At 44.9% G+C, this 24,815-nt stretch overlaps 1 protein-coding gene across 3 annotated transcripts in view; it reads left to right on the top strand.

Moving 5' to 3' along the window:
- The window catches only part of LOC117462324 (zinc finger E-box-binding homeobox 1-like), a 67,113-nt gene that overhangs the window by 31,745 nt on the left and 10,553 nt on the right, over positions 1–24,815 (top strand). For all 3 annotated transcript variants that reach the window (XM_034104500.2, XM_034104501.2, XM_034104502.2), the window contains exons 2-4: positions 12,478–12,660; positions 20,801–20,986; positions 24,507–24,709. In XM_034104500.2, the coding sequence (XP_033960391.1) occupies positions 12,478–12,660; positions 20,801–20,986; positions 24,507–24,709 (572 nt within the window). The remainder of the gene's footprint in view (positions 1–12,477; positions 12,661–20,800; positions 20,987–24,506; positions 24,710–24,815) is intronic.

Below are 24,815 nucleotides of genomic sequence, written 5' to 3' on the forward strand. Positions count from 1 at the left end.
TAATGGGAGATAACTGGTATTCCCCCAAAAAAGCACAGACACAGGTGTAGAGTAGGACAGCCGAACACTGCTATGGGACATTATTCACAGGCTATGGGTTCTGTTATGGCCTCTAACAGGCAGCGTGTCTCTAAATGTGTCAAATAAAAGTCAAACTTCACTACACTACACTGAGAGGAGGGTTAGTCTTAGCCCACAGGCTGCAGACTGGAATGCTGGTGCAACAGCGAGAGGCAGGGAACAGGGAAATGCGCGTGGAGAAGCGTTTTAAGTGAAGCTGTTTACCGTGAGGCGTGCAGCGCATACACTGCAGTCTATTTGTGCTCAAAGACACACACACACACACACACACACACACACACACACACACACACACACACACACACACACACACACACACACACACACACACACACACACCAATCAGTTAGTTAGCAAGCCAACAAGATTTAATGTCTAAATCTTGAGTCTTGTGTCTGCCAAAGTGGCGTAAAATGGAAATTACAAAAGTGCTAGTATTGCAGTTTCTCTTGACACACACACACACACACACACACACACACACACACACACCACACACACACAAACACACACACCACACACACACACCACACACACACACACACAGTTCTCCTGTCTCCCTGAGTACAGTTGGGCTTCTCTTAGGTAAATCGAATCATTGCTCCCGGTCTTGGGTGGCCCCTGGCATGGAAACTCGAGCTATCAGATTGATTTTTCTCTCTCTCTCTACCCTCCCTTCTCTCTCCTCTCTCTCTCTCTCGCTAGCTCTCTCTCTCTATCGCTTCTATCTCTCCCTCTCTCTCTCTCTTCTCTACTTCTCCTCTTCTCTCTCTCTCTCCCTCTCTCCCTCTCTCTCTCTCTCTCTCTCTCCTCTCTCTCTCCTCTCTCTCTCTCTCTCTCTCTCTCTCTCTCTCTCTCTCTCTCTCTCTCTCGCCGTCGGCTTCTCCCCGGGCTCGGCCTAGTGTTTCAGGGACGGTCTGACCAGTTGATTGCCTCCTGTAGAGATGAAAGCTGGGAAGGTTGCTAACTGGCTGACGGAGCCTCATCTCTCTGACTCACATGTGTCACCAGCAGTACGTGTAGGAAAACGGGGTCAGACCAACTGCTCTTAATCGCTTATATTTAAGGCAGCCCTGAGACAGCACACACACATTTGCAAACACACATTACTTCCTTGAGCTATTTTCTGCCTGACTTCAGGTCCTGCCCTCAAACCAGCCCTCTATCAGACTCTCGTTCATTACATTGCATTTAGCTTTTATCCAAAGCGACTCACAATAAGTGCGTTCGACCAACAAAATACAAACTTGAAGAAAACAGAATTATAAAGTGCATCAGGTTTCATAGAGCCAAACATTTCAAGTGCTACTCAACTGGCTTATAAGTGCTTTGTTAATAGTTCTATCGCTCGAAGTGGAGTCGCAAGAGATGAGTTTTCAGTCTGCGCCGGAAGGCCTCTTGGTCCTCAGGCTGTTTGTCAAACTGCAGGGAAGTAAGACGTCAGGCAGACTACATCACTGTGATTTGCCGATAGCCTCTTACTCATTGAAGTAAGAACCAGCAGAGACCCTTAAAGATACACTGTTGACTCTAATAGTGTTTTTAAAGGCCTGAGACTTAAATTAAGTATGAGTGGTCTGTTTATTTATTTAGTGGTGTATGTTTTTGCTGTGTGTATCTGGCTAAATTACATGTAGCATGTAGCATGTAGCTGAGGTGCTTGAACATATATTGGTTACTTGGTGTTTTTGTTGTTGTTTGTCCTTTGTGATAATAAACTGGTTTCTCAGACAAAACAAGACGAGTGAAGACGTCCCATTGACCTTTTTAACAACGTTACATGGTTATAAATATGCTTTAGGAGTTTAGTTTCGACAGCACCAATATTAAAGCTTTAAAGAAACGCCCATCCTTAGTTACTAGTGTCTTTAACGAAGCAAAAAGAGATTGTATGACTGTTCTGTAGGTTTCCTTAACATAAATATTGAAAATGCAATGATGGCAGACACACACACACACACACACACACACACACACACACACACACACACACACACACACACACACACACACACACACACACACACACACACACACACACACACACACCATGTATACATCCCCGACTTATCCTAACCCTAACCCTAACCAAGTCTTCACCCATAAGGGAGGCGAGTCCCCACACGTGACTATGTAAACAGATTTAGGTCCCCACAAGTATAGTAATGCTAGGCCACACACACACACACACACACACACACACACACACACACACACACACACACACACACACACACACACACACGACGCACGCACGCACACACACACACACACACACGCACACACACACACCACACACACACACACACACACACACACACACACACACACACACACACACACACACACAGGTGAAGAGTGGTTTTGTGTCCTCGTAGTGGATCAACTCCTTTCTCACTTCTGATTCACGTCTAGGAAATGAGCAGCACCAGGAAACCCCCCCGCTGCCCGTCCAGCTCTGAGAAATGCATGTGAGGAGAAACAGAAGTACTCACTTCAATATAAAGAGTACCGGACAACCCTTACACAATGTGTGTGTGTGTGTGTGTGTGTGTGTGTGTGTGTGTGTGTGTGTGTGTGTGTGTGTGTGTGTGTGTGTGTGTGTGTGTGTGTGTGTGTGTGTGTGTGTGTGTGTGTGTGTGTGTGTGTGTGTGTGTGTGTGTGTGAGGAACAGAGCAGGCCGGCATTTAATCACATAACCTGCACCGTCATACTCATAAACTCCCTCCCACTCACACGGAGACACACACACACACACACACACACACACACACACACGCTCATCCTCACTCACGTAAGCACTGTGTCTGGGCGTTTCCACATCTACCTCCGCCACAGTGGCTGCAGAGGATACTGTAGCCTACATTTAATGTTCACAATACAAAAGATGCATTACTCTTCTGCATCAGGACACACACTTACTGTACACTAATCTTCTCGGCTGGAGGCCATCCGTACCAGCTCTGCACCTGGATTAAAGCGGTTTAAACAGTAATCTGTCATGGATGATTTATGGCGCTCGGCTACTGTTTGAACACTGACATCTCTGCGTTTTACCCCGTGTGGTCATCAAAGCGTGAAGCTGCAAACACAGGAGGACAAGGTCATTGCTAAAGGGACGGCTGCACACAATTCATTATTTCAAAATGAGCTTTATTAGTTTTTAAAAGAATAATCAATATACTTTAAGTCTGGAATACATTTGAACATATAGTGAACAAGTAGCCCTGTTATGCTTTTTGGATGTGTCCCTTTCCTGTAGTGTGCTATTTAGGTTTTTGAGCATGTAAATGGTCTGCAAAGTCTACATCCCTTGCGTTCCCTCTCCCGCTCGTGAAACGCCTTAATTAGACTCCTTTGTTTACTTCAGGAACATAGTGACATCACTATGTAACACTCGCGTTTCTATTGGCTAGCGCACTAACACATTGTATGTGATAGGCTAAGGGGCGGGACATCTCAGCATTGATGAGGCAGGATGAGAAAAATAAAGAGCTTTTTGAACATTAGAGCATGGAGACATGGGACACAGAATACTAACATTCAGCATTATAGGGCCCCTTTAAATGCCCAGACTCCATGCTGACCTTTTGACCCACATCCTAACCCCCTCCAGAAATAGAGGAAGTCATCTTCTAAATTCAGATTTTCCGCAGGTGACATTTTTAAATAGATTGTAACCAGTCAAATATTTCCAGTTTCCTCTTATTTTGTATTATTTACCCCCATCATCAAAACAAAGCTGATGATAAGACACTCGTTTTTGGAGTGAATGCTGAACATTTAGTAAAGCAGAGTAGTATGAGAGTGGAGGACGGGGTACAGAGAGATTCGACAGGCGGAGGGAAGGTGCTAAGGTAAACAGGAAGTGACCACTCACCACGTTAACCCCCCACTTCCCTATATGTCATTTCCTCTCTGTGGCCTTACGAGTGCTCAGGTTGAATGTGGCACCAAGAGAGTGAGAAGCAGAGGTGTGTGTGTGATCTGACATGTTTCATTAGCCTCTGGTAAGTGGGTCGAAGCTGTGTCTATACTGTATGTCGATGCACATGTGTGTGGGATTGAAATCCTAACAGTGTTAGCGTGTGACCCAGTTGTTGTCAGAGAGAGTTAAATCCTGCTGATCCTACACTTGTCACACACACACACAGTGGACAGAGTGTGTGTGTGTGTGTGTGTGTGTGTGTGTGTGTGTGGTGTGTGTGTGTGTGTGTGTGTGTGGTGTGTGTGTGTGTGTGTGTGTGTGGTGTGTGTGTGTGTGTGTGTGTGTGTGTGTGTGCGTGTGTGTGTGTGTGTGTGTGTGTGTGTGTTGTGGTGTGTGTGTGTGTGTGTGTGTGTGTGTGTGTGTGTGTCTGTCTGCTTCTCTGTCTGTCTGTCTGTCTGTCTGTGTTGTGTGTGTGTGTGTGGTGTGTGTGTGTGTGTGTGGTGTGTGTGTGTGTGTGTGTGTGTGTGTGTGTGTGTGTGTGTGTGTGTGTGTGTGTGTGTTGTGTGTGTGTGTGTGTGTGTGTGTGTGTGTGTGTGTGTGTGTTGGTGTGTGTATTGAGGCAGGTAGGACAAAGTCAGAGTGGCAGATAAATGTCAAATGTGCATCTAGTCTGCAGATCGCTTTTCAGTTTCAGTTTCAGCCGGAGTTGTAGAAAGAATAGAGCTGGACAACATAACTATATAGAGTCAAATATACACATGTGTGTCAGTGTTTCCGCCAGAGCAGGGCTGAGAGGGCGTCCACCCGAGAGAGAGTCACGTGACTTGCATTTTGAATTGAGCCGTCCCTCATAGTAGATAATATCTCTTTACATTAGTGATGGGAAATTACGGCTCATCTGTGTGTATCGTATCAAGCTTGTGGAAAGAAGATAGATGATTTGGTGTTATGTGGGGCCAGCGTTCTCTAAATAAAGCACTCGATTTGCGTCTTTTCACAGCGCCCGGATCTAACACGTTGGTGGAATTAGCATCGTAATGAATTATCTCTTCAACTTGAAACCCGACTCTAATGAGATGGAAGGATATTTATATAAACATGTGGCCCTGAGCAGCTCTAATCCATACCTCCTAACCCGTTAGTGTTTACCCACTGATGATCTCCCGTTGGTCTCACAGAAGAGACGCTTTTTTTTTCTTCTTCCAGGCAGCTATAACAGTACTGAGAACGCTATGTAATACTCCGGTGTACCGCCACCCCCCGCCCAGCATGACTCATCACACACACACACACACACACACACCACACACACACACACACACACACACACACACACACACACACACACCACACACACACACACACACACACACACACACACACATTCTTCCTCATTTACCTGACGCATATTATCGCTCTGAAAATGTACTGTTCTTATAAACTTTAAAAGACATACCGGATATTCACGGTTGAATTTATTTATATTTTTTTATCATCTTGATTTTAGATATACATATTCAGTTACTTAGTAGATACATATTATAATGTTAATTTGTTTTACTTTCATGGTTAAAGCACTCGAGAAACGTGCATTATCACTTCCATTAAAGCACACTTAAAGGAGCCCTGTTATCTAATTCTATATTTGTATGTAGTGCCTCCATCTTTACATATGACACACACACATCCAGTTAGGTCCATTTCTGAGCTGAATACACACATGCAGTTTTTCAACACACTTGGTGTCAGTGGTTTCTCAGGTGAAGTGTGAGTCACGCCCTCGTCAGCTTGCAGTAAACCAAAGCTGTTGGGAAACGACATCAGCCACGGTGTCAGACCGCCTGCTACCTGTAAGTCACTTCATAGCGTCTGGGAAGTTTTCAAATGATGTCAGAGTCACTTTCCTTGCTTTTCAGAGCAGCTTGTCAGAAACTCTGCCAGAAAAGATTCCCATGAATGACCTTTTGGAAACATTCAAATGCCCTCTGAGAAAAGGACTGCTGGCACAAGGTCACATGTAGTGGATACTATAAGACAGGGGTGTCAAACTCAAGGCCCGCGACTTCATTTCATGCGGCCCCTCAAGAGATTGCAAAGAATATTATACGGTTACATGCCGATTTACAGAAGCACGTTGCCCATAAACTACATATCCCACAATGCATCTCAAATTTGACTTTTTTCTCAGAACTTGACTTTTTTTCACAGAACAAGTTTTTTTCTCAGAATTTGACTTATTTTCTTCAAAATATAAAAATGTTCTTAGAATTTGCCTTTTTCTCATAATTAGATTTTTAAAAATCATTTTGTAACATTCTCAGTGAAGAGACTTGCAATGATTTGCCCTAGACTTCTGCTTTCAGACGTAGTTAATTATGAAGTTATTACCCTATCCGATAATAATCCAATACAGAGGCAATGATGTAATATAATACATTATTTTATATATATTAAATATTTATATATATATTTTGATATATAGTCTTAAAGTTACAACCGGCCCCTTTGAGTACAACCATAATGCTGATGTGGCCCGCGAAGAAATTGAGTTTGACACCCCTGCTATAAGAGTTATGATTCACCTGAAAGGGACCGTGTTGAATTTGAGTCTGCCGCTGTATGCCTACTCTCTGCATCGTGTATGTTTCATGTAGACATGGAAGTTTGATTATGTTTGAGTGGTAAAGTTGTTTTTCATATATTACATGTTAGATGGCAGAATCTGGTGTGGTCGAATGATAACACCGAGTGCTGGTTTACTCAGGCAGTAAGTCCTGCTATTGGATATGATATTTAACAGCCAGTGCAGCATCTTGAGTTACTGTCAAGCAGCTGCATGCTCAGGTAAATATATTTAGTTTCATTTAGACACCAATGTATAGTAAGTGATCAGATGAACGGTTACTGCTCTGAAATAATGTGTGTTCCCATTCTCACCACTGGGGTATGCGGCAGCCCATCATGTTTAACTTTGATGAAGACGAATTTTGATATCTGAAATGAACCTTAGACGGATGATGGCACTCTGGGCCAAAACACCGGTGACACGGGACCACTAATCGTCATCATGCTGACCATTAGCTGGCGTTAGCGACGTGAAGTCATGCGGCTCTAATGAAGTCCATCTGAAGTGTTAGCTTTTACGTACGTTGCGTGCGTTTACAAAAATACTTCATTACGGCACCTCTCTATAATTAGGCACCTTCAGGTTTACTTTAGTTCCTACTGTTGTCTGTCGAAGGGCCAACCCTGCAAAGAGAGAGACAGGGGTCTGATGAGGTCTGATTGAGCACCTGGGCCGAGCAGGAAGCAGCTGGAGAGTCCTGATTACTGTGGACGCACACACACACACACACACACACACACACACACACAAAACACACTTAATACCTGAAACACGTCAGGCTTCAGTAACTTACCAGGCTGAATTATAAAGATTAACTGTACAGTTATTAATCACACACATGCCCACTTCGATTTTCTCTCTTTCTCTTCCACTGTAACACACACAGATACACACACACACACACACACACACACACACACACACACACACACACACACACACACACACACGCACACACACACACACACACGCGCGCGCGCGCGCACGCACACACACACACACACACACACACACACACACACACACGTGGCAGATGCTCTGTGTCTTCAGGCGGAGGGGGGGGGGAGTCCCTGGCCTCTGGCTTACGTTGCTGGCGGCAACAGGAGGGGCTTTCCTGTGTGTGTGGAGATTATGCATGTATAGCTCTGCAGTGTGTGTGCTGGTCCAGAGGTTGCTGGCTGTGTTGAGGCGAGATGGAAACCCGGTGCAATGTGCCAGGGAAGTACGTGACCACACCCCCCTCCCCTGTCTGTGCAGATGACAGTCTTACCTCAACAGAAACCTCAGAACTATGACTCAGGGCTATAGTTTACCGTCCTGCAAGCCATATTTTTAACTGGAAGGCACTCGAAGGTGGAGGCATAATTAACACGAAAAAATGATGTCTGCAGAACGATTTTATGGTTCATGTCAAATGTCTTCACTTTGCAATCTTAAGAAGCGCTCAACTTAAGATCATTTAATTATGTATTCATCTGTTGATTGTTTTAAATAGTCTTATCTATGGTAAGAACATGCACAATAAAATCTCCCCTAATTTGGATTGGCTGTGTTTGACTAACAGTCCACAAGCTGTTCAGCTTACTGTCATACACATATATATATATATATATATATATATATATATATATGCTACCGTTAAGGGAAAGAGTAGCTCCCATAACAGGTTCTAAAAATATGATGGAGGGGAAAATGTCTGACTCTCTCATTAAGAGGGCCGACTCTGCAGCTGCTCACCATGTTACAGTCTGGTCACATCTAGTAGCAGACAGAAAGCGATGTTCACACACACACACACACACACACACACACACACACACACACACACACACACACACACACACACACGTACACCACACATGCATACACCACACACACACACACACACACACACACACACACACACACATACACACACACACACACACACACGTACACCACACACGCATACACACACACACACACACACACACACACACACACACACACACACACACACACACACACACACTGGTGTAATTGTCTGTTAGGGGCTTGGCAGAGGTCCCGTGCTGCACAGCTGCACCGGGTCAATACATGCACAGTCACACACACACACACACACACACACACACACACACACACACACACACACACACACACACACGCGCACACACACACACACTAGCTGCGGTCGTGTCATGCCGTGTGATGTTTTGCTCACACGTTTTTCTATGGTCGGGACGCATCATAAAAAGGAGTGACTTCATTCATGCTCAGAGTGATGATTGTTTGCTCAGCCGTAGGAGGTAATAATTACAAAGTGTTTGAGTAGCGATTGATGGTGATGAGTTTGAACCTATGTATTAGTTATTATCTTGTATTGCTGCTAACTTCAAATGTATCCAAAGCCAAGTGGAATGATGAGAATAAACGTGCAAGTGAGATGGCTCCGGAGATGTCAGTTTGTCGGCCACCACTTTGATTAAACCGTAAACATTTTAAAGTTCCATATTTCAGGTTCAGATGTGTATCTACGGCGAGATGTTTACATGCTTCAATGTTCAACAAGTTCTCAAAGTAAAACAGAAATGGAAAACCTGAAAATCAGAAAGTGTGGTTTGTCGAGCTTTCCCTGTGGAGCACCATGCAGCATTAATACAGCTACTTTCACCTTGTCTACTTGTATACTGTATTTACTGTATGTATTTATGGAAGTCTATTTATAGCTTGTCCTCTCTCCCACCCCCTCTTCCCGTTGCACAGCAGCCGACCTGTGACTCAGAAACCATGTGGTCGAGTCCGGGTTGTGTTGTGGCGTCAGACGCACATCACTCCCCCTCCAGGGTCACGTGTCCGGATGTGGGTCTGCCTCTGTACTCCGTCTGTTTCTTATATAAGAGACACTCCTTTCCCCCTCGTCGAATGGTTCAAGCAAGACACAGAGTTCAGTGGATACACCCGTACAAACAGAACAGAGATGTGTGATACCTGTTGATTCATGATGAAAATGCGACACGGAACAAATGAATAAATTAAAGTGGCAGAAATCCAGTTAGTAATCAGAAGGAAACTCTGAAGAAATATTAGTTTGGAGGAGTTATGAAACACATTGTTAATTAAAGTGATAGATGGCAAGACGGGAGGAATGCCACAGTCTAGACATTTCTCTTCCTCTCTTAGCCGGCCTCTCCTCTCCAGATCTCCAGATGGAGGATTAACAGTTCACTTGACTCATTGTCTGGTTGGTCAGACCAAGCTCCCAAACTCTCTCCGGATCGAAACACACACACACACACACACACACACACACACACACACACACACACACACACACACACACACACACACAGGGAAGTTGTCGTAGGACTTCTACGTATGGAGATATATACAAGGAGACAGATTAAAGGAACTTGGGAGAAATACATAATAATAGGGGCCATATCAGTATTTAGTGTCTCTACATGTCTCCGTGCTTTAATGTTCACAAAGCTCTTTATTCGTCTCATACTGCCTGTGCTGCAGCACCTCTTTTCACCCTCTGTCTGAAACCAGAGCCCAGTCTGCTCTGATTGGTTAGCTGGCCGGCTCTGTTGTGACCGCTTAGAGATGTCCCGCCCCCTTAGCCTATCACGTACAATGTGTCGGAGATCTAGCCAATAGAAGCGTGAGTGTTACATAGTGATGTCGCTATGTTATAGAAGTAAACAAAGGAGTCCAATGGAGGCGTTTCAGGCAGGGGGGGGTGTGTTCACTTGTAGTTTGAGAGAGAAACTACCTCTGGAGGGATTCTCTGGGAGCCGTACGTGCACAGCAACGTAGATAGCACGCGGCAGGAAAGGCCAAACCCCCTAAAAGCATAATAGGGCCCCTTTAACCCCCCGATGGCCAACAGGGTGTGAATGAAAGTCCCGCAGCAGATGGCCCCTTGTGGGGTCGTCTCTGCCTCTGTGTGCATGTGGTGTGAAAGAGAACACAGGAAGTGCAACACAGAACCAGAACGCACAGAAAACACTTCAGTCCAGTCCACACAACGTCTGGGGCAGATGCTCTCAGAGACACACTGCGTGTTGTTTACATCACATGTGGTAGGAGGAAGCACTTCTCCTTTCCTCTGTCCTACTCTGCTCAGCAGCGCCCCCTGTCTGTGGTAATGATAACTGCACATGATGAAGATCTAACCTCAATCTGTCCTATTATCTGTTGACATCTGTGTATCCATCATTATTGTGATTCATGTTAATCATTCTTATCTGTCCCACCCTGTGTTTCGCCCGTATTGCCGTCGCTGCTACGACACGGGATCAAAACAGAGTAGTCCTATCTTTTTTATTTCAAACAGCAAACAAAGTGTTTCTCTCCGTCCTCTGGCTTATAAATGAAATCACAAACTAGATCTCCTGCATACAGACATATTACTCTCTCACACACACACACACACACACACACACACGCACGCACGCACGCACGCACTCACTCACTCACTCACTCACTCACTCACTCACTCACTCACTCACTCACTCACTCACTCACTCACTCACTCACTCACTCACTCACTCTCTCACCACACACACACACACACACCACACACACACACACACTCACTCACTCACTCACTCACTCACTCACTCACTCACTCACTCACTCACTCACTCACACACACACACACACTCCAGTCAGAAGTCGAGGTGAGGACGTTTGGAGCAAATGATAGCAGAGAACGTCAGATGTGGTTCGGAGTTGGAACAGTTTTGATTGTGGCTAGTTAATTGGGTATCGAGATGTCTTCTTTCTTTGGTGCAAATATAATAGTACACAAGAGACGGGGTCCGTGCCTCGTGTACTCTGATGCAGCAGGAGTGCTTTCTGATCCACGGTGGCCTTCAGTCCTGCTTGGCGTAGGTGGGCTAATTGAGGCCGTGTCGTGCTGCGTGTTGCAGATCCACCTTTCTCTAATTGGTTAGCAGGGTTATGTTTACGCTTGTAGGTCGGGTGCGGGGCTCTCGCCTCGAATACATTTCCATGAAGATAAACACAACGTTATGGCTTTCATGTTGGACACATTTTACTGTAACATTTTCCGTGGCAGGCTCAAATGGCTGGTGTTGTATATATCTATTACGGCGTTTAAATTAGAGAGTAAGATCCCACAATGCCTATTTTACATTAATTAGCTAAACGACATGGACCTCATTGTGGATTCTTAAAATGTCAGTAAGTTAAACATGTTTTTTTTTGTATGTCCTGAGAAGCCACCTCTGCTAGAAATGTATAAAGGAGAGACACTTCGGGGTCTAATCAGAGCCCCGTTGCTTTGCGTTGCCCCTGCAGCTCAGATCTGATCACGCTGATGTCCTGCTTGTCAGTAATTGCAGTTAATTGCCTATAGTCTGTAACCCAGATGTAAATCAGACACTGATTGCAGCAGCAGGGGGCTTCTCCCCGTCAACACGGGGACTCAGCGTATCCACCCCATAATGCACATCATGTGACCAACATATTGTTATGTTTGTATATGCTGAGAGTCATGTTCCTCCCTCTGAGTATTGTACACATCTCTGCACAGCCCTCCACTTATATTGGACGGCTTATATTATTTTTTATTTTATTTTGTAAATAAAGATTTTGTGTAAAACTTGTCTTTATTTCTTTTTCATGCAAAAATAGTTATTTAAAATATTTTCTCTTTTTTATTCGATATATATTTTTGACCTTCTCTTACATTCTTATGTTGTTTATTTTTCATATGGTTGTGGTTTTTATACACCAAAGTAAAGTGCTTGTAACGTACTACCTGGCGATAAATCGTAATTTGTGTTACAAGTTTGATAATCTCCCGTCTCTCTGTGCGTCTTCTCCGCAGTGACAGAATTCAACGATGGCGGATTGGAGGCCAGTTCAGACTCTGATGACGAGGACAAGCTGCACATCGTGGAGGAGGAAGGCCTGCTGGAGACCGAGGCCCCCCCCGCTGAAGGGGCCAAAACGCACGGCGGCCATGACTACGCCACCAAAGTATTACCCCACAACGGCTCCCTGAACGGAGGTGAGGCGCCATCGCGCACACACGGCCATTGTTGGTTCATCAGATGGATAGAAAATTCACATTAGTGGCAAATATATGCAAATTCACAATAAAAAGGACACCACTCGAGTAGATAATACACAATATAACACCATTTGTAGTAAAACAAATCCACCGTTGCAGTAAAAAGACATGAACGTTGAATTGAGATATTAGTGAAATAACAATTTAATGAGTTTTCTAATTAGCACTGCGGGGACTTTTAGTGGCTGAGCTGAGTCGGCTAAACTGAGTCTTGTTTGTCGGTGCAGACAGATTTTTATTCGCACTGCATGTCCACTTGTCGATGATCAGGTTCAGTCCTGCAGGCCCGCATCACGTCGGCCTTATTTAACTCGCTGTACATTTCCTGCAGTCCTTCCTCCTTTCCTGCCCATGTATAGCTTCACCAGCTGCAGGACGTGCAGACTTTGGACAGTTTGATCTCCGTGTTTCTTCCTTGAATTCACTTCAATGGAATAGGATTCATAGCAGGAGGATATTGTGGTGAACGGGTGGTTGTTTGTATCTCTGTCTTTGATTTTTTTCATAAAGAGTCGACATGTAGTTAAATATTTCATGTATTCAAGGTTTCAGGTTTTCTCTTTTTTGTTTGCCTTCGGCTCACCTGTGGAAACGCCCTGACATCACACGAATAGCCACTGTTATCCATGGAGAAGGGAGAAATGTGAGAGACGTGTTTTAAGTCTGCGTTTTCTCGTTTGAGGCAGTTTGAGAAAAGCTTTTTCAAACTCCAAACCTCAAGATAACCGAAGAGTAAGACAGTTTGCAGGATCAGCACACTCTCCAGAACACGACTCCCCTCAGCATGCGAGCCACACAACACCACCAGAGTGAATAGGCAGAAGCCGAACCAGCAGGGTCCGATTGGCTTGTGTCTACGCCGCTTCTCAGTGGCCTTTTAATCCTCGATTCCCCGCAAACAGCTCAGCCTACGCCAGCATCTGCCTTCATCTCCACAGCAGTCAGTTACAGCCAAGCAGGAAATACTAAAACCATGGCGACGGCGAGAATGTGACACTGAGAGATATTGCTCTCAAGTCTGGTTTCATTGTGTGTGGATAAAGCCTTACATGGTGTGAGCGGGGCTCTCTTTCACCGTCTCCCTCTCTTTGCTTTCCTTTCACCTCGTTGTATTCTTCTCCTTGTTTTCCTCTCTTCTTCTCCTCCTCGTTTTCCTCTCTTCTTCTCCTCCTCCTTGTTTTCCTCTCTTCTTCTCCTCCTTGTTTTCTTCCCCTGCTCAGAATCCAACTACAGATTTGGTCTGGAAGCCTCTCCTCAGTGTGTGAAGGTGGTGCTCCGACTTTGGGTATTATTAGCCCTTAATTATGCACAGAGGGTTTGCTGAGCTTGTTGTTGTTCGGTAACATTAGCATCGCTGTTTTTTAGACGAACCAACTTCTCTAACTTTGTAGGCCTCTCTTTGCTCTAGCATGTAAACAGTGCATTCAGCTGTTACATCAGTCAATGCCCTGTATTACTGGAAGACTGTAGCTGATAAGTAACACACATGAAACGCCTCCATTGGACTCCTTTGTTAACTTCCAGGACAAAGTGACATCACTTAGTAACACTCGCGCTTCTATTGGCTAGCGCTAACACATTGATAGGCTAAGGGGCGGGACATCTCTAAGCAGTTGACCAATCACAACAGAGTCGGCCAGCTAGCCAATCAAAGCAGACTGGGCTCTGGTTTCAGACGGAGGGTGAAAAGAGGTGCAGGCAGTGTGAAAAAAATAAAGAGCTTTTTGAACATTAAAGCATGGAGACATGTAGAGACACTACGTACTGATATGAACCTGAGCATCAGCAGGAGAGGACTCTTTAAAGTAGAGACACTACATACTGATATACACCTGGACATCAGCAGGAGAGGACTCTTTAAAGTAGAGACACTACATACTGATATACACCTGAACATCAGCAGGAGAGGACTCTTTAAAGTAGAGACACTACATACTGATATACACCTGGACATCAGCAGGAGAGGACTCTTTAAAGTAGAGACACTACATACTGATATACACCTGGACATCAGCAGGAGAGGACTCTTTAAAGTAGAGACACTACATACTGATATACACCTGGACATCAGCAGGAGAGGACTCTTTAAAGTAGAGACACTACATACTGATATACACCTGAACATCAGCAGGAGAGGACTCTTTAAAGTAGAGACACTACATACTGATATACACCTGGACATCAGCAGGAGAGGACTCTTTAAAGTAGAGACACTACATACTGATATACACCTGAACATCAGCAGGAGAGGACTCTTTAAAGTAGAGACACTACATACTGATATACACCTGGACATCATCAGGAGAGGACTCTTTAAAGTAGAGACACTACACACTGATATACACTTGAACATCAGCAGGAGAGGACTCTTTAAAGTAGAGACACTACATACTGATATACACCTGGACATCAGCAGGAGAGGACTCTTTAAAGTAGAGACACTACATACTGATATGAACCTGAACATCAGCAGGAGAGGACTCTTTAAAGTAGAGACACTACATACTGATATGAACCTGAACATCAGCTTAATAGGTCTTCTTTAAACAGATTTGCCAATATGAAACTGGTGATGAGTGAGGTACACATCGTGTGGTTACAATATAAAGGAAATGACATTCAAAAGTCATGAAAGCAATGCCTTCCAGGTACTTCACCATGAGATAACCAGATGTATGAGTATGTTTTGAAAAGACTAAAAAACTAGCTGGTCCTTTTGGTTTTTGGCAACAAAGATCTCTTTATTTTTATAGTACATTGTTTATGCTGAATGACCAATTCCAACATAACATATATTACATCATTAGCATACGGAAGGTTTAAAGTAGTGCCAGTAATAGCATGGTGTTGTTGCTGTCAGCACTTTTAGTACAACATGCTGAGGCTTGAGAAGAATGTGCCGTGTTGAGCAGAAATCAGTGAAAGCAGTGTTTCTCAACCCTTGACCCGCACTATCAGCCGCCTCTCACAGGAAGCACACGCTCTGCACAGACAACCCTTCTGCTCAGAAAATGAACGTGTAGTTCACGAAATTCAGGGAATCTGACGTTTTTGAGTCATTGAGTGTATCAGTGATGGCATATGTACATTTCCCCGAGTACTGTAGTCATATTTTGACATATTTGTCCTTTATTTGAGTTTTTCCATTTCATACTTCTACTTACATACTCAGAGGAACATATTGTACGTGTTCCTCCCCTTTATTTATCTAACGCTCATAGTTAGTAGTTACCTTTTAACAGTGGCGAACCGTCAGGACCTTCAAGGTATTCAGAGAATACCCTGGAGCACTCAGCGGCGGGCGTGTGTGTCTACAGAAGGTCCAGTTGTGATAGACACGGTTCGCCACTGCCTTTTAATATAAAATATATGATATAATTATCTCATATGATGCAATTTGGTACTACCAATAAACCCTGCATTTTCTGTCAAAAACTTGCTCCACATTGACCAACTAAACATTAAATATACTCTTAAATGTGATTAAAAAACAAGGTAATATAACCATAATGCAATGCTTTTAAAGAGACATTTAATTACATGTTACTTTTACTTTTGTACATTTAACGGATAAATCTCCTGTACTTTATATTATTCTGAAACGGCCATTTTGTAGAACTTTTTCTACATTAAAGACGACAGACACTGCTTTGGATATTGTTACTATGCAAGGACAAGTACTCAAAGTGGTTACCTGTTATAAATACCTAGGTATCTGGCTTGATGATCGTCTTACTTTTAAACTTCAGGTCATTAATCTGCTTAAAAAGCTGAGGGTTAGACTAGGTTTCTTTTTCAGAAACAAGTCCTGTTTCTCGCTTGAGGCCAGGAAAAGGCTCTGTGACCTTTGACCTGTGCTGGACTATGGGGATCTGGTCTATATGAATGCACCTGCCCATTGCCTGGACAAGTTAGATGCTGCCTATCACAGCGCCCTGAGATGTGTTACTAACTGTAAAGCACTCACTCATCACTGCACCCTGTGTGCCAGGGCAGGTCTGCCTTCACTAACTGTACGGAGGCTCAGTCACTGGTACACGTTCATCTATAAAGCCATGTTGGGTAAACTACCTTTTTATATCTGCTCTCTGATCTCTCGACGAATTGAAAGTACGTATTGCCTGAGATCTCATGATGCTGTTTTATTAAATGTGCTAAGTGCTAGGACTGTCTTAGGGAAGAACGCTTTTAGATGTGCAGCTCCACTAACTTGGAACAGTCTGCAAACATGTTTAAAACTGAGCACTTTGGTTCCCCTGCATCACTCTGAAACTCGGCTGGGTGCCGTGCTGTCTGATACTCACGGTACCTGCCACTGCAAACTGTACCCTGTACATCATGTTGTATGTCATCCTTATTGTTGTTCTGTTGTGTTTATGTTACATGTGATCTCAAGGGGCTTCACCTGGTTAAATAAAGGCTACAAACAAACACTTTGTTACTTAAGTAAACATTTGAAGTCAGGATTTTAAGACCATGTTATTTTACGTGAGGAAAGGATCTGAGCACCTCTTCCACCTCTGACCTGGCTTGAGTCATGCATTACGGCGTTACTGTTCTTTTACAGCTGCAACTGCAGTTTCTCTAGAAAACATGAAGAGCCCAGGGAGGAGTAACGTCTTCAGTGTGTGTGTGTGTGTGTGTGTGTGTGTGTGTGTGTGTGTGTGTGTGTGTGTGTGTGTGTGTGTGTGTGTGTGTGTGTGTGTGTGTGTGTGTGTGTGTGTGTGTGTGTGTGTGTGTGTGTGTGTGTGTGTGAGCGAGCGAGATGCTGCAGCGTTGAAGGGAACAGTCATGAAATGCTGCTGTGGAGCCGCGTCGGGAACCCTTTAAAGTCTTCGCCCGAAATGTTTTGGATTGTCTCAACTTTCACTCCCTTCTTTCCTCTGGTGAGAGATTAGTGCTCGCTGCTCCCCCTGCAGTCTGGGCCGCACTGCAGCTCCAATCCATCCCGCCTTATACATTCACCACCGACTCACAGTGACAGGTTCTGGCAAGGTATAAGAGTGTGTGTGTGTGTGTGTGTGTGTGTGTGTGTGTGTGTGTGTGTGTGTGTGTGTGTGTGTGTGTGTGTGTGTGTGTGTGTGTGTGTGTGTGTGTGTGTGTGTGTGTGTGTGTGTGTGTGTGTGTGTGTGTGTGTGTGTGTGTGTGTGTGTGTGTGTGTGTGTGTGTGTGTGTGTGTGCACCACATGATTTCCTGTTTTCATTCCAGTCTGATATCCCACATGTGTGTCCTGGACGTCATTACTGTGCAGCTTTTTGTGAGGCATTATGTGTAATTGTAGAGTGTGGTGGGAAAATATGCAAAAGGGGGTATCAGAGTGGGGGGGGGGGCGGGGCTGATGGAGGGAAAGGAAGCAAGGAAAGGAGGGAGGTGAGGGGCAAAAACTAAGGAAAGGCAATGGAAGGGATTTAAATGAAGGTGCGCAGACAAATGAAGTTACAAGAGAAAAGTAGGAAAGAGAGAGAAGTTTGCAAAATGGAGGACAACAACATAAAGGGGGGAGTCGGGTAACGAGATCCAGAGCAAACCTAAATCATTTTCTAACTGTCAGTCCATACGAATGTACACAGACACACAAAGTGCACGAAAGATAACCTCTGTGTGTGTGAACAATCATGGAGGGATTTCTCAACGGTTCGTTCTTCCAGCTTTTCAATATTAAATATTTGCTTTTTTTGTTTTGTGAGATTGTGAACTAAATATCCGTGGACTGTTTTTCAGCGCTGTGAAGTCGTCATTTGGTCTTCAGGAAAGGCATTTATAATTAAACAAGTGGTTATAAGAGGAAGGGGGATGAGTAGGGAGAAAGAAGCATGGTGACAGTGAGATGAGTCTCTGGGGGGGGGGGGGGTGGGATTTGGAAAGCTTTTGGATGAGATCATGGGAAGTTTTGTGTCTTTAAAATAAAGCTTTACAGGGTTCGGCCTGGTCCCGCCTATCCTTAACACACACACACACACACACACACACACACACACACAGCTGCACCTGTCCCTGACAAGGCTCAGCAGGAAGAGGCCTTTGCCTGAATTTAAATTGCTTGTTCTCCATGGCAACGCTGGTCGATGTTTAACCTCACCTCTTGTGCTTATTCATGTTTTCACACACAGGAAGTGAAGAAACGTCTCTACTAACTGCTGTTAGATATCTTTAGCTAAAACAACAAGGCAACAGACGCCATCGACTACACGTGGTGACGTTCTGATCCGACTGTAGCTTTAGACTCATAACTAAAACTCCTCGTGTGACTGTGTGGATAAGGTACCGTTAGTTTTGTTGCTTTAATGAAGAGTCTCAATTCCAGTTGCAGCGTAATACAATCCATGTGTTGTGTGTGTGTGCCTCGTAGAAGTAGAGTGAGTCCATATATTCCATTAATTGATCAGTACTTACAAACACGTGCGCTTTGGTGATCAAACACCATATGCCTTGCTGGGGTTAAACACTCAATCATGTGACATGACGCAGCTTAAATACCTGTTCCTAGGTAACAGGACAGCGCCACCCTGTGGCACACAGAGCAAATAACACACAATTGAGACGGATTAAACCCAAACATGGCAAACCATGATTAACCTAGCTCCAACACATAATGAATACTACATTCAAAACAAGGTGCTGTGCATATACAAAGCAAACATAACAAATGTAAGACGTCAAACTAAAAGTATAATTTGAGGTATCGGCTTTCCAAATGTACAAGGTATGGATGAACTATCCCTCCTCTTTTTTTCTTTCTGAAATGCTATTTGGAAAGAAAACTAAATAACTTCTACGATCTAGCTTTCTGCTTCTACTTGAACAGAAGTGTGGGTATTTTTCCTTTAAGTAATATTGCACTCAAAAGGGTCAGGGGAGCAAGCTGTGACTTAAGTGGTTTATTTCTTGTGTGCTTTTTCAAATGTTTGCACTCGGTTTCGTACAGAAAGATTCAGAGATACGGGATCAAGAGGAGACGTGAGCTCTGAGTCATTTAAAGTGATGCTACTTCCAGCGTTCCTCATTCACAGGTGTTGGCCTCTTTTGGAGGTGTGAAGCGTTTTAAACATCTGGCCAATAACTAGCTATTGCATGTGACTTGTCAGAGGCTTTTATCCAAAGCGACTCACATACTCAATACTGTGGGCAATCCTCACAGGAGCACTTTGGGGTGAAGTGTCTCAGGGCCCCAACGACATGCAGTGGGGTTTGAACCTGTGACCCCCTGATCCTAACACCAAGGCTATATCCACTGCGCCACAGCCTCCCTAGCTATCAACAGTTGTTTGCGATTCATCTCTTTTTTTTTACAAATATTTTTATTGGTATTTCGTTTTTTCAGCATAAGACATTGTACAAGTATATATCCCACAAAGGAAAATCAAAAACAAAATAATACAAGAAAGAAATTTAAAAAAATAATAAAAAGAAAGACATACATACACAAGTGGACATGTGGTAAACATTGTAATTTAAACATTGCAAGTTACAGGGCCGGTAGACAAGCAGCCATATCACATCCAACCAATATAGAGGACAAGGTCAATTAGGAGGCACATTTATTTCCAGAAACTCCAAGAATTCCCCCATATTCGATGGAACACTTCAGGCTTTCCCTTTATGGCAAATGTCAATTTTTCTAAGGATAGACAATGAGAGAGATTTTTTAACCAGTGATTGATCGAGGGGTTTTCTGGGTTTGATTCGTCTCTTTTTATTCCATCCTGTTCACTTCAGACATATTTCAGAAAATAGGGAGACACCAGGAATATTGAATAGGTCCTTCAGAGCCATTTGGTTCATTGTCAAATAAACAAAACATGTTCTCAACTTTTGGGGGAAGGGTGTGTTCTCCTTTTTTCAAGAGTTTAAGAGAGGGTTTAAGAGAGGAACAAGACCCGAGGCGCTCTCTGGTGGTTCTCCTGCAAAACAACATCACATCTAGCGGCTGATTCAGTCATCACGACAGAGGCCGTTTAGTAAATATCTACAGTACCAGAAGGATGGAGACTTGTTGTCGCCGGTCAAGAAGTCCTTCACCCTGCTCCACTCCTCAAACCCACTCCTCAAACCTTGTTTTTATGTGTGTGTTTTTAGTGAAGGAGGAGTATGTGTCCGAAGAGGAGGAGGACGACGAGGAGGAAGAGGAGGAGGAGGAGGAGGACGCTGAGAAGGACTCCCTAGTGGATGATATCCTCCAGCAGGGAGACACCCCCGTCATCTTTCCTGAAGCCCCCGAGGATGAGCAGAGCCCGGCAGAGACAGGAGGCGCCGATGAAAACGGTAACATTTAAAAAAACTCATCTCTGCTTACTCACTCAACTTCAAAGTCCAGCTCCTGCACTCCACCACTAGTAGCTCATGCTACATTAGCAGCTTGTAAAGCCAAGTTGAAGGCGACTAACGTTAGAGAATATCAAGACATAACATGAGGACACACAAATCAAATCATTAATGGTTATGAACAGGACCTGTAAAATCCCATTTGTTGTTATTTCTTGTATTTGTAAAAAGTAATTTCTTTCTGATTGTTTTGTAGAAGAAAAAAAAAAGATTAACAAGACAAACATGTCGCTGATGACGATGACCTAATGTTTTATAAGAAAAATATATGTTAGAGGGGGTAGGACCAGAAAAGTTTTTTTTAAGCTTCTTCTTGCCCCTGTTGAACATGAACAGAGACTATCTGAAAATTATTATTATTTTTATTTATTTTTTGGTTTGTTATTATTTATGTTTTTTTGGTACTTACTTTTATAATTATTAATCTGAGTGAAAAAAAGAGAATATATATATATATATTATTGTTATATATGTTTTTGTTTCTGACATGTTCAATAAATTGACTAAACTAAAACTAACTCGCCAGCAATCACAACCTAAAATAGCTCCAGACTGTCAATAAATCCATCCATCCATCCATCTTCTTCCGCTTATCCGTGGTCGGGTCGCGGGGGTAGCAGTTCCAGCAGAGAGCCCCAAACTTTCTTTTCCCTGGCGACATCAACCAGCTCTGACTGGGGGATCCCAAGGCGCTCCCAGGCCAGCGAAGAGATATAATCCCTCCACCTGGTCCTAGGTCTACCCCTTGGTCTCTTCCCAGCTGGACGTGCCTGGAACACCTCCCTAGGGAGGCGCCCAGGTGGCATCCTAACTAGGTGCCCGAACCACCTCAACTGGCTTCTTTCGACGCGAAGGAGGAGCGGCTCAACTCCGAGTCCCTCCCTGATGACCGAACTTCTCACCTTATCTCTAAGGGAGACACCAGCCACCCGGCGGAGGAAACCCATCTCGGCCGCTTGTATCCGCGATCTCGTTCTTTCGGTCATGACCCATCCTTCATGACCATAGGTGAGGGTAGGAACGAAAATGGCCCGGTAGACAGAGAGCTTTGCCTTCCGGCTCAGCTCCCTTTTCGTCACAACGGTGCGGTAAAGCGACTGCAATACCGCTCCCGCTGCTCCGATTCTCCGGCCCATCTCACGCTCCATTGATCCCTCACTCGAGAACAAGACCCCGAGATACTTGAACTCCTTCACTTGGGGTAAGGACTCATTCCCTACTTGGAGTGGACAGTCCATCGGTTTCCTGCTGAGAACCATGGCCTCAGATTTGGAGGTGCTGATCCTCATCCCAGCCGCTTCACACTCGGTTGCGAACCGATCCAGTGAGTGCTGAAGGTCGCAGACCGATGAAGCCATCAGAACCACATCATCTGCAAAAAGCAGTGGTGCAATCCTTAGTCCACCGAACTGCAGACCCCCCCCCCCCCCCACGACTACGCCTCGAAATCCGATCCATGTATATTACAAACAGGATTGGTGACAAAGCGCAGCCCTGGCGGAGGCCAACCCTCACCGGAAATGGGTCCGACTTACTGCCGAGGACCCGGACACAGCTCTCGCTTTGGGAGTACAGAGATTGGATGGCCCTGAGTAGAGACCCCCTCACCCCATACTCCCCGCAGCACCTCCCACAGTAACTCCCTGGGAACCCGGTCATACGCCTTCTCCAAGTCTACAAAACACATGTAGACCGGATAGCGTACTCCCAGGCCCCCTCCAGGATCCTTGCGAGAGTAAAAAGCTGATCCGTCGTTCCACGACCAGGACGGAATCCGCATTGTTCCTCCTCAATCTGAGGTTCGACAATCGGCCTGACCCTCCTTTCGAGTACCTTGGAGTAAACTTTCCCGGGGAGGCTGAGTAGTGTGATGCCTCTGTAATTGGCACACACCCTCTGATCCCCCTTTTTGAAAAGGGGGACCACCACCCCGGTCTGCCACTCCTTCGGTACCGTTTCCGACTTCCACGCAACGTTGATGAGACGTGTCAACCATGACAGTCCCTCAACACCCAGAGCCTTCAGCATTTCCGGGCGGATCTCATCCACCCCCGGGGCTTTGCCACTGTGGAGTTGTTTGACGACCTCAGTGACCTCCCCCCGGGAGATTGGCGTTGATCCCCCGTCATACTCCAGCTCTGCCTCTAACATAGAGGGCGGAGTTGTCGGGTTCAGGAGTTCCTCAAAGTGTTCCTTCCAACGTCCCAACACTCCATCAGTTGAGGTCAACAACGTCCCATCCTTACTGTACACAGCTTGGATGGTTCCCTGCTTCCCCCTCCTGAGGTGTCGGACAGTTTTCCAGAACAACTTTGGTGCCGCCCGAAAGTCCTTCTCCATGTCTTCTCCGAACTTCTCCCACACCCGCTGCTTTGCCTCGGCCACGGATGAGGCTGCTGCCCTTCGGGCCTGTCGGTACCTTGCAACTGCTTCGGGAGTCCCCCGGGATAACAAATCCCTGAAGGCCTCCTTCTTCAGTCGGACGGCTTCCCTGACCACCGGTGTCCACCAGGAGGTTCGAGGGTTACCGCCCCTTGAGGCACCTAAGACCTTGAGACCACAGCTCCCCACCGCGGCTTCGGCAATAGAGGCAATAAATCATTCAATCAAATTGTATTTATATAGCCGAATATCACGAATTACACATTTGTCTCAGGGGGCTTTACACACGACCCCCCCTCTCCTTCGACGCTTGCATCATACAAGGAAAAACCCTCAAAGAAACCTCATGTTTAATGGGTACAAAATGGTAGAAACCTCTCCTAATGTGTCCGTATTTAAAAGCAAATGAAGATGCATCCTGTCAACAATCTTCTGGGTGCTGCCAAAAGTAGTTAGGTGGACATCAGGCGGCACCACGGCAACAAGCACAGCCACGACTCATGATTTTAACCTTTTAATACTGACAACCTGCCAGGTGAGAGACGCTCAAACTCCGGGGAAGCCGAGTTAGTAACATGCATGTCGTCTGTTTCAAAAGCTATATAAATAAACTTGCCTTGCCTTCCAATCTGAGAGTAACAACTGTAGTGGTGAACATGACAGGACGTCTGATGACCTGGAAGAGCATCAGGACTGTTTGAGGCATGTGATAGCTATGACTCAGCCTCTATGGAGATAGACATATGACAAGCATGCTCATTTCTGACGTGGAGCTAATCTGAAGTAAACATTGCATACTGCTTTCTATTCCTCCATCTTGAGACTGTGTGAGTCCCTCTCTTGGATATCAGCATGTGAAGGACACTGCTCAGGAACTAGTTGTACCACATGCTCTGTGTGTGATGACTACTTCCATTCTTGCAAGGATAATAAATACATGTGTCCTGATATTGAAGCTCAAGCCGGTGACGAGTGATATTTTCAAATAAACGATCTAAAAAAACACTTTTGATGAAGCAAAGTGTAAGTCCGATGATTGATGGCAGAATTGAACCTCTCCTTGTTGCCTCCCTCCCAGGCACCCCAGACTCCTTCTCCCAGTTGCACACTTGCCCCTACTGCTCGCGGGGCTACAAGCGCAACGCCTCGCTGAAGGAGCACATCAAGTATCGCCACGAGACCAGCGAGGACAACTACAGCTGCTCGCACTGCAGCTACACCTTCACCTACCGCTCGCAGCTGGAGAGGCACATGATCCACCACCGGGGCCCCAAGGATCAGGTAACCGGAGAATTTTACTATATTTTTAATTATTTCTAATATTTTTTCATGTTATTTCTTATGTATGCACCATGACATCAAGTCAAATTCCTCGTACGTGTAAACC

This window comes from Pseudochaenichthys georgianus, chromosome 17 (genome assembly GCF_902827115.2).
Source record: "Pseudochaenichthys georgianus chromosome 17, fPseGeo1.2, whole genome shotgun sequence".
NCBI classification, from domain to species: Eukaryota; Metazoa; Chordata; class Actinopteri; order Perciformes; family Channichthyidae; genus Pseudochaenichthys; species Pseudochaenichthys georgianus.